Below are 11407 nucleotides of genomic sequence, written 5' to 3'. Positions count from 1 at the left end.
ACAGGCCAATTTCAGCTCCTGATTTAACTTACATCCGACATCCAGACTACTGTTTGGGGGCCTGTAGATGACTCCCAAGAGGGTCTTTTTACCCTTAGTATTTCGAAGCTCTATCCACACTGACTCTACATTTCCTGACTCTAGGTCCCCCCGCGCAAGGGACTGAATATCGTCCCTTACCAACAAGGCCACCCCACCCCCTCTGCCCGTCAGTCTGTCCTTACGATAGCATGTGTAGCCTTGAATATTCATTTCCCAGGCCCTGTCCACTTGAAGCCACGTCTCAGTTATCCCCACAATATCCTATCTGCGAATTTCCAAAAGAGCCTCAAGCTCATCCATCTTATGTCTAATGCTTCGTGCATTCATGTATAGTATGAATGCACGAATATAATGCCCCAATATAATTTCTAAAACTTACAAAACATCAATCATACATCAAAATTTGTCAGCGTTGCTTTTATGAGATCCTGCTCAGTGGACTTTAAACCTCCTCACATTTACATACCTTGTTGCTTTTATGGGGACTCTAACCCCAAGGGACTTTAAACCTGTACGTACCTTATCAATACTTTGTCCACTTACTATTACTAGGACACTTGCAGTATAATGACAACAATCAATTTAGTATCTCCAATTGCAGAACTTTGATAGAAACAGGCGTCTGCTCACCTTTTTCTATGCGGCGCTGCTTGTTGTTGTCATCAAACATCAGTTGTCCATTGTTTCTATTTTTCTCTCTATCCATCACTTCTCCATCTTCATCACGTCAGGTTCACCAATTTTGTTGGACTTTGGCTCAATCTACCAACTTACTTTCTATGTGTGAGCCAAGTCCTGCGTGTTCTTTTAAATGAAGCAATAGGAGAAGATATTCAGTCTCACACTCTTAATTTATTTTAAACAGTAAGTGGACAAGGCATTCAGAGCTCTGGGTCTAAACCTCTTTGTCCCTGACAAACTACAACGTGTGCCAGTTCAAAAAGAAAGACTTCGTTTTGTCCCTGCCCCAGTCTTTTATACCATAAAAAATGTCATATAAACACTGAGGTAGAATTATCTTCTGATTGGGTGTTGATCTGACTCCATTCCCCACCTCCTCGCATTCCTAGATGTCCGACCCCAAGTGACCTTCTTTTGCCCGCGAAATGGAGCATCACGTGACTTCCTCGACCCACTTCCGAGGCGCGAAACGGAACATCACGTGACTGCCCGCACTCTTCCGGGGCATGAAACAGGACGTCACGTGACCACCCCCCTGCTTGGGTTACACAGAGTCACCACATAGTTCTGAGTGCTGAATCCATCCAGAGTCACAGCCAGCCTTCTGTTTTTCAAGTAAGGGATATATTTACAAGGGGAACCTTCCAACTGGTAAAGTTGCTTTTCGATTAAGAGGAGCAGGCAGACACTGAAAGCTAGGCGGCCTTCCAGTTTCAGTGATGCTTGCACAACAAGCTTAGTAATTGGTAGGGTTCTTCAAGAAGGTACCTTCCCAGCTATTTTTATTTTAAAAGTTCAACAAAACAGGCAGGCCACAAGCAGAAATCTTCCAACAGATGTGCTGGTGTTGGAGGCATTCAAAAGAGGTTCATAAGAATGAACAAAGGGCTTGTCATATGAGGAGCAGTTGAGGACTCTGGGTCTATACTCAATGGAGTTCAGAAGAATGGGAGAGGGTAGCCTCATTGAAACTTCCAGAACATGGAGAAGGCTGGATAGAGGAGACATGCAGAAGATGCACTCGTAGGAGATGACCTGAGTGCACAGCCTCAGAGTGAATGGATGACCCTTTAGAACTGAGATGAGGAGGAATGTCTTCAGTGGGAAGGTAGTGAATCTATTGCACTACTTGCTGCTGAAGGCTGAGGAGGCCATGCCATTGAGATAGATTCTTGATTACTAAGGAGATCAAGGGTTATTGTGAGAAGGCAGGAGAATGGGGTTGAGAAGCACATCAGACATGATCAAATTGTAGAGCAGACTCAGTTGACCGAAAAACCAAATTCTGCTCCTATATCTAATGACTACAACAATGCCCAGGCTGGATGGTTGGGATAGTCAAGCTGGCTTGCCTGGCATGCTGACACCATAGCTTGTGGCGAAGTGCCAGGTAATGGATATGTTCTCCCCCACTCCCACGTAAGTAGGAAAATTGGAAGCTAATTAGTAAATCCCACTTCACCTCTCTTTCTTTCAGTGCTCTTCAATATTCTTAATGAATTTAATTGTCTACCCAGTTTGTGTGATGGCCATACTTACCTTCGCTCAGAACAGTATTGCCAAATTAATGCACGAGCCGGTGCTGGTATTTTTGTGTCCGCTTTGACCCCCATCTTGTCACTCTCTTCTTTGTTTCCAACATCAGGGGAGTCAGAAATTCAACTTGATGACTAATTTGGATTTAATTTAATTCTAAATTCGCAACTGTGACCTTAAGTTTATACTTGTGTGTGTACATATGCACATTGAGAATGACCTTTACTCCTGGCATTTCTAATGCTTCTTACAATTGACTGTTACCTCCATTAGTGTTATCTTTGTGGCTTTGGGAATTTTTTTTTTAAACCATGCTGTAGGATTGGACTAAATTATTTGTGGTTTGTGTGGAATAAAAGTTAAAAGTTGCTTCCAGAAATTAATGTGTACAAAGTCTTTTATTGTCTTTTCCCTTTCCTTTGACAGAAGAATGAAGGGGATTTATTCCATAGACTGTGGCACGTGATGAATGAGCTACTTGACCTCCGTCGGCAGGTACTTGTGGGACATCTGACACATGACCGGATGAAAGATGTAAAACGTCACATCACCGCTCGCCTGGACTGGGGCAACGAGTAAGCATTCCCTGCTACTTTTTGTACTCCGATGTGTCGTGTTTCTATGTTAGCTTTGAAATTCTGCACTAATATGATATATAATTGCAAATAGAAAATGAAAATGCTGACATCAATATTGTACAGAAAGTGCTAAAGGAAAAAAGTAGCAGTTGTATGATTGGTTAGCTTTATGTGATACAACTGGTAAATAACAGCATTATGAAAGGAACAAATTCAGATTGAAAATCTGGCCCGTGTTAATGATGCTGAAAATGTGTTGCTGGAAAAGCACAGCGGGTCAGGCAGCATCCAAGGAACAGGAGATTTTCCAGCAACACATTTTCAGCTCTGATCTCCAGCATCTGCAGTCCTCACTTTCTCCTCCATGTTAATGATGCCCTTGATGTTGTCTTAGGTTTTATAACATAGTGCTCTTAATTTTTAGAAGTTGTTATCTTACAAACTGCACAAAGAAAGTGAGGTCAGACACCTTTATTAATTGGTGTGTTTCTTAAGTGAAATGGGAATTCAAGTTGTTCATAAATGTTAAGAAACAGGGTTTAAAAATCCACATTTGGGAATCATGTCTCAGGAATTCAGTTAGATCATTCAATCCTTCAAGCCTGTTCAGTCATTTCTATTAGATCTTGGCAGATGTGCACCTCAGCTGTGATAGGTTTTCAACTCAAAACTCTATACATCTCAGTCTTGAAAATATCAGTTACCCAACATCTGCAAACTCAGAAATTTTCACTGTCCTTTATATAGAAAACGTGTTGCTTGATTTCACTATTCCTAATTAGGTAATTCTGTTAATCTTTAGCAATTGCTCATCTTTAATTAAGAAATGTTCCCTAATGGAAAAAATATAAAAAAGTAAAACTTATATTATATAACATCTTCCATAGCTTCAGGACATCAGAAGGAACTTTACTGCTGCCAATGAAGTACTTATGAGGTGTAATCACTACTTTAATGTAAGAAACAAGGTGACAACTTGCACACAGCAAACTCCCACAAGCTACAATCCAATCATGTCCACAAAATTTGTTTCTCGTGATGATTTTAAGTTTGAATACTGATCAGGACACTGTTAGCTCTTTCTGAGCATTCCACCACCACCACTGCCCTTTGAAGTAGTTTGATGGGATCCTTTACGTGCATGGGAGAAAGGAAAGAGGGGCTTTGGTTCAGTGTTTCTTTCAAAATATAGCCCCTTTGACCATAGTGCGACACAAAAGTGGCAGCCATATTGTAGTGCTGAACTCCTGGAAAGAAACTTGAACTCATAACTCTGGACTTGGGTAATGTTGCAACCATTAAGTCACAGGGAACGTGAAGAAAAATATATGTTTAGAAATTAAATGAACAGGATGACTTTGGGTGGGGAAGTTTCCTCTGCAATTTCCCTGTGATTTGTATGGAAACCTCTTTTATCACCCAAATGCACCTTCTGGGCTTCCAGCTGAATTTTCGTGGCAGAGCTGAATGCGTCCTGAGGAAACAATGTGTTACTAGTAGTTCATGGCTCTGTCAAACCCCTCACTGAATTACATCTTGCTGTGTTGTAACCTTTCACGTAATTCAATTGCCCCTCTGGCTGGAACTGATTAACCAGTTAGATAAAGATTGGACATTTATTGCAAACACATTTAACATTGAAACATAGCTATATGAACTTCAAAACTTGCCACCATTGTCACAATCATCTAGTTTAATGGTTTGTTTGAATATTTTCTAGAGAATGTTTAGTTTTCATGTATATTTCAAGGTCAGAGTTAGAGGGACAAAAGCCATTAAAAAAAAGAACTAGTTTTAGGGTAGCAGGAACATTGGAGGCATTGTACTAGAGTTATTTTATGGTACCTTTTGTTCAACAGGTAAATAATTCTGGCAGACCTCACAGGCAGATGGTTGAGGTTTGAAGGTTGAGGCTCCTTTTGTAAGGCAACAGATTTCTTAGGGGAACAAGTAATTCTAGGGGAAGGTGTCCATTAACTCTATTAGAGAAATACATTAGTCGGGTAGGTCACAGATCATCGGGGGCAGTTTGAAGATCAATGACAACTAAGGTTTCTCTCTTTGCTGCATCGCATTTTGCCCCATTACCATGCATATAGTGCAGAGAATTAATTTTTTGTGTGAGGTGAAGCATATTTGAAGCAAAATGGCTCTTAGAAATTAGAGGTATGTCCGAGGTAGAGCCACTAAACAAGAACTAGTGAAGCTATTATTGAGTTAGAATGTTGACAATCGTGAGTTGCATAATGCACAGTCAAGGTGTACTGAGCTAGAAATGACTGAAAGGACTCCCAAAAAAAAAGCTGGCATGATGAGGAAACTACAAGTGAATTCCTGAGAGCTGTGGCACTTGACTTTGGTCCCAGGAAGGAATGAAACTTGAAGAAAAAAGAAAAGAACTCAAGATTTTATGGGTTAAGTAACTGTAGAAAGGAGATGATTGAGTTGAAGATTTCTGTTTTGAAATATGTAATTTATTTTATTCTAAAATATTACTAATAACTAAGTATTTAGCTAGTAGTGGGTTTTTTTCTTGTATTGGAAGCTAGGGAAGTCAGGTAAATGAGTATTGATGTTTTGAAAACAGTTCACAGGAAGTGCTGGAGGTCTTATAAAATATAAAGATGGATAAATCTCTGGGACCTGATCCAGTGTGTCTGAGAAAGTTAAGGAGGAAATTGCAGGGCCCCTCACAGAAATATTTGTAGCATTTAGAACTATAGATGAGGTTCTAGATGACTGAAGAGTGGTTAATGTTGTGTCTTTGTTGAAGAAGGAATGTAAGCAAAAGCCTGGGAATGATAGACCTGAGAGTCTGACTTTGGTGGATAAGTTGTTGGAGGTGTTCCTGAAAGATAGGATTTATACACATTTGGAGAGGTAAGGAAGGATTATGGATAGTCAGCATGGTTTTGTGTGAGCAAAATAATATCTAACAAACTTGATTGAGCTTTTTGAGCAAGTAACCAAGAAAATTGAAGAGCACAGAGCAGTAGACGTTGTTTACTTGGACTTTAATAAAGCCTTTGACAAGATTCTGCATGGTCGACTAAATGGTAAAGTGAGAACAAATGGGATTCAAGGTGACCTTGCCAATGGATACAAAATTGGCCTAATGGCAGGAGACAGAGGGTGGAGAAGGGTTTTTGTTTTGGACTGGAGGACTGTCACTTTTGATGTTCCACAAAAATTGGTGCTGGGTCCACTTTTGTCATTGATATAAATGATCTATGTGAAAATACAGAAAGCATGGTTAGTAAGTTTGCAGATAACACAAAAACTGGTGATACATGGACCGTGGAAAAAGTTATCTCGGATTACAAAGAGATCTCGATCAATTGGGTCAATGGGCTGAAGAGTGGCAAATGGAGTTTAATTTGGCTACATGTGAGATATTACATTTTGGTAAAACAAACAAGGGCAATAAACAATTAAAAGTAGGGGTTGGGTAGAGTTGTAGAACAATGAGACCTAGGGCTTCAGATACATATTTCTTTGAAGTTTGCGTCACATGTAGAAAGGGTGATTAAGAAAGCCTTTAGCATGTTTCATTGCTGAGTCCTTTGAGTATAGATATGGGATGTCATATTGAGGTTGTATAGAACATTGGTGAGAGGACTATGTCCAGTTCTGGTCGCCCTGATGTCGGAAGCATGATCTTAAGCTGGAGAGGGCTCAAAGATTTACCAGGATGTAGTGAGGAAGGGAGGGTTTGAGTTCTCAGGAGAGGCTGGATACACTGACTTTTTTTCACCGCAGTGGAGGAATTTGAGGGATGACCTTATTCATGTTTATAAAATCATGAGGGGTATAGATAATGGCTGATGTCTTTTCCCTAGGGTGGGGGATTTTAAGATTGGGGGTATATTTTTTAGGTGAGAGGAAAAAGATTTTAAAAAGAACATGAGGGGCAACTTCTTTTACAGAGAGAGTGGTTCATGTGTGGAATGAACTTGGATAGGAAGTGTTGGTGCAGGTACTGTTAAATGTTGAAAAGACATTTGGATAAGTACATGGATAAGAAATATTTGGAGGGATAGGGGCCAAACACAGGCAGATAGGACTAATAGAGTTTGGGATTATGGTCGGCATGGATCGAAGGTTGGGTTTCTGTGCTATATGATTTTATATTGTCAATAGATTTGTTTAACCTATAATGGAAATTTTGATTTTCATTAAACAGTTTGTTTGGGGCTTTTAACAAGATTTTATAGAGGTGTGTTGAATGCTAACTAGCTGGCTTGGTTGTTAACAGCAAATTAGGCTCAAGATTTATTGTGAGTAAAGTTTTTATTTGAAAAAAGTATACTTGACTTAACTGGCAAACTGAATACCTATCAGTGGGCTCTGTGTTGACATTGATAGCAGCTGTATTGTGGTTTTCCACAGTTTGATCAGTAGTTGATGATTCACAAATAGGTAGAATGAGCATCACTTTTCATTTTGAATTGAAGGTATAGATAAGATTGTACAATATCTTTGTGTCACAACTGTGTGTTTTGATGGTACAGTGTTGTTCAATCGTTCAGCATTAATAATTATTTGCAGTCCCAGGCTGCAAGAACATGGGTTCAAATCCTGTCAAGTCAACTGGTAGAATTTATAAAGTTCAATTAATTTTAAAAAATCTCGAATTTAAAGTTAATCTGAGTAATAGTCACCAAGAAACCATCATTTCTTGTCATGAAAGTGCGATGGTTTGCTCACGTCCTTCAGAAAGGGAACTAACCTACATGTAAAATCAAACTAAAAGTACTGGAGAAATTTAGCAGATCTGGTACATCTGGAGGGAATTCTAGGATTTTGACCCAGTGACTCAGAAGCAATGGAAATATATTGCTTGGTCTGGATGATGAATGTTTGGATGGGAACTTGCAGATGGTGGTGTTCCCATGTGTCTGCCACCCTTTTCCTTTCAGATGGATGTAGATGTGGGTTTACAAGGTGTTGCCAAAGATCTGTGGTGAATTTCAACAATGCATCTTGGAGCGGTGCAGCTACTGAGCATCATTGGTGGAGTGAATGGATGTTTTTGGATGTGGTACCAACCAAGCATGTTGCTTTGTTCTGGATGATGTCACACTTAAGTTTGTTTAGAGTTGTATTCATCCAGGCAAGTATTCCATCATATTCCAGACTTGTACGTTATTGGTACATAGTACTTGGGAATCAGGAGATGAATTACATGCTGCACAATTCCAAGCCTTAGACTTTCTCTGGTAGCCACACTATGTATTTGGCATGTTAAATCGTTACCCCAGGATGTTAATTTCATCTTGTTGGTGATGGATTTTGCCTAGCACTTGTGGGTGGCACATTTGTTACTTGCCACTTGTCAGCTGAAACCTGGATATTGTCCAGAATTTCCGAAATTTGGATGTGGACTACCGCAGGGCCTGAGCAATCACAAACAAAACAGAACATTGTGCAAACGTCAAGAAACATGTCAATGTTTGACCCTACCCTGGCAGTATGGTCATTAATGAAGCAGCTGAAGATGGTTGGCCTAGGAAACCTCCTTGAGGAACTCCTGCAATGATGGCCTGGACCTGAGGTGATTGAGCTCAAAGAGCCACAACTTTTTGTTTGGTATGACTGTAATCGGTGGAAAGGTTTTCCCCTGATTGTCATTGACTGCAGTTTTGCTGGCGGTCCTTAATGCCCCATTCTGTCACATTTGCTTCAAAGTCAAGGGCAGTCACTTAGTCCCCTACAGAATTCCAGCCTTCTGTCCATTTGCAAACCAAACCTAAACGGACGTCAGGTGTTTAGTGGTCTGAGTGAAACCCAAACTCTGTTATTGTTAAACAAATGTTGCTTGATAGCTCTGTTGACAACTTCCATCACATTGCTAATTACAGCAAGTAAACCAAAGTGCAGTAACTGGTTGGGTTGGTTTTGTCCTGCTTTTTGTGCAGAGGACATAACTGGACAATTTTCTACATTGTTGGGTAGATGCCAGTTAGTTGCAGCTTTATGGGGCAGAAGAATGAAAAGACTTGACAAGGTTACTCACTAAATTTAAAGTAGTCTGTAGGGACAAACCATGATGCACAACCTTAGCCATAGATTGTTGTAGATTTAAAAGAATCCCCTCAGAAAGTAGCATCATTTTTTCGAGAAACAGACCCAGATGCAAACAGAACTCAAGTACACATTACACATCCCTGCTGTTAGCGATGTTAACAGAGCTCTGATAAATTAGAGTTGATGTTTCCCTGCACCTTCCCTGTAGCTGTGATTCTGCATTCTGTTCTGTTATCATAATGTACTTGTGTTTGGCATTATTTGCCTGGATAGCATGCAAAGCAAGACTTTTCACTGTATCTTAATACATGTGACAATAATAAATTCATGTGAAACCAAATTAGAAAACCACTTGATTGAACCCATTTAAAGCAGTAGGAGAGTCTCCACCACACACACACACACGCACACACACACACACACACACACACACACACACACACACACACACCATGTTGCTGCCTAACGTTGATGGTTCAACCAGATGTTGCATAACTGCAGAGAAGTGAATGCAGTAACTAAGGCAATGCCCCAGCAACTTTCTAGAGATTGAACCAAGTGGTAGTATTTTGAATCGTGTAGTTCATGTACTGATATACAGCGACACTTGGAATAATTAGAATTTTTTTTTAGGAAATTACAAACTGCTGAGTTTGTGATGAAACTTTGCCAATTCACAAAATAACTGACTGAGGGTATATTCATAAGGCAAGGACGTGTGTTGCCAAGATCAATAAAAGTACATTGATTAGTGGAGTTCTTTTTCCCTAAAGTTAAATGGAGATTTCTGAGGATGTGTGCCATCGGCTTGTCAAATTTCAGCACAACAGCTGTTCCACTGACTGATTTGATCCAATTGAAGGCCAAGATAGTGTGGTGAGTGGAGTGCCAGGCATCTTATTGAGAAGTTGAAAGCTATGTTCATCAATGATCCAGTGCTGGCTGCACCAAATTTCACCAAACCTTTTTAGATTGTCAATTTATGGAAGTGACTTTGGGATAGGTGCAGTTTTGTGACAAGATGATGAATCTAGCTGAGGGATGCCAGTAGGTTATTTTTCTAAAAAGCTTGAGTGACAATAAATGAGAGTAAAAACTAAATGCTCTGAGACTGCTACTGACTCTTGAACATTTTGAAGTGCATTATCACTACTGGGACACATCAGTAGAAACTGGTCATGAGCCCTTAGCCTTTAAGAAAAATTGCCAAACTGTTTTGATGGCATTTATTACAGACTTATTTCTTAAAGATTGTGTTAACATTGCATGGAAAAAATGTGATTGCTCATGCTTCATCAAGAATGTAACATTGTTTGATTTATCTAAATATTAAGGTATCAGATTACTTATTAGACTATAGAAAAAGAGTGAATGAGCGTGAGAATGTGTTTTTAATTTTGTTTTATTCCACATGTGACGCTGAATCATTTGAAAGTGTTTTATTACTTCCAAGGGCAGAGATATTACAAAGATGCTTCATGTTCGATATTGCTTGCAGGATTTGCATTTGAATGAAAGATTTATTTCAGGTTTTGTGGAAATAACTAGAGTGGCTTTAAAAGAAGTGATTAAAAAAGTCATTATTGAATTTTTTTAACCAGAATTCCTAGAAATCCAATGGCTGGTGACAACTTCTTGTGATGTAGGCCCCTGCTGGGGTGGGTTTGAATAGTAGTTGGATGGAACATGTTTCTGTGTCCTGAAGCCAGTCAGGATCAGGCCAACTGATCTCTCTAATTCTTTCTTTTAAATTCAAGGGGAAACTTACTCATTCTCATGGGAAAATAATTGAAAGATCCTCTCCATGTAGCATTTCCCGAGCATACTGTGTCCTTCAAGTGTCAGACAACTGTGCATAATTCTCGACTGACCACACATGACAGAACGTCAGAGTGATAGATGTAGGAACATTGTACGCAATATCCTGCTGCTGTCAAGGATTATCCTATTGGCCAGAAAATTAGTTTTTTTTTAAAAATGAAGATCTGCAGAGAGAAGTTTTCTTTTTCTCCCCTTCCTGAAGTGTGTTTGTGACTGTGTTTTGTGTTTATTTAAAGGAATTGTGTATTCCTGTGTATGAATCAGTTAGTACATTTTTGTCAAATAATGATTTTTTTATTAAAGAAACCCAGTTGATTTATTTTAAAAATCTGATCGAGGTAAGTTATTTCCTTAGCCATGTTGGTATCTGGGAAATATTTATTTTTATGTTCTGATTTATGGAGTCCTGGAGCGCGAGTGACAGTGCTCTTCTCCAGCCTCCGTCAAGGCTTTGCTCACTCTCATCAAGCTCCATTTACCCATCACTCTTTACTCCTTCAACTACTTCGGCTCCCAGTTAAGCAGCACCTCAATTTTGAAATTCATATCCTGTTTTCAACTCCCTCCAGAGCCTTATCCCTCATTATCTGTAATCTTCTCCAGCCCCACAACCTTCCAAGATATCTCAGTTCTTAGTTTGCAAAACTAATAATTTGTCACTATGATCTAGATTGTACGGACATGGCTTTTTTTATAAGATGGACAAACATGAGCGGTGTTAT

The 11407-nt window shown here is 39.6% G+C and overlaps 1 protein-coding gene across 5 annotated transcripts in view; it reads left to right on the top strand.

Annotated features, from left to right (window-relative positions):
• The window catches only part of LOC122559665 (dedicator of cytokinesis protein 4-like), a 456397-nt gene that overhangs the window by 137623 nt on the left and 307367 nt on the right, over window positions 1-11407 (top strand). For all 5 annotated transcript variants that reach the window (XM_043709518.1, XM_043709520.1, XM_043709517.1 and 2 more), the window contains exon 6: window positions 2686-2834. In XM_043709518.1, the coding sequence (XP_043565453.1) occupies window positions 2686-2834 (149 nt within the window). The remainder of the gene's footprint in view (window positions 1-2685; window positions 2835-11407) is intronic.

Source organism: Chiloscyllium plagiosum, chromosome 19 (genome assembly GCF_004010195.1).
Source record: "Chiloscyllium plagiosum isolate BGI_BamShark_2017 chromosome 19, ASM401019v2, whole genome shotgun sequence".
NCBI classification, from domain to species: domain Eukaryota; kingdom Metazoa; phylum Chordata; class Chondrichthyes; order Orectolobiformes; family Hemiscylliidae; genus Chiloscyllium; species Chiloscyllium plagiosum.
This window is presented reverse-complemented; position numbering and strand designations above follow the sequence as displayed.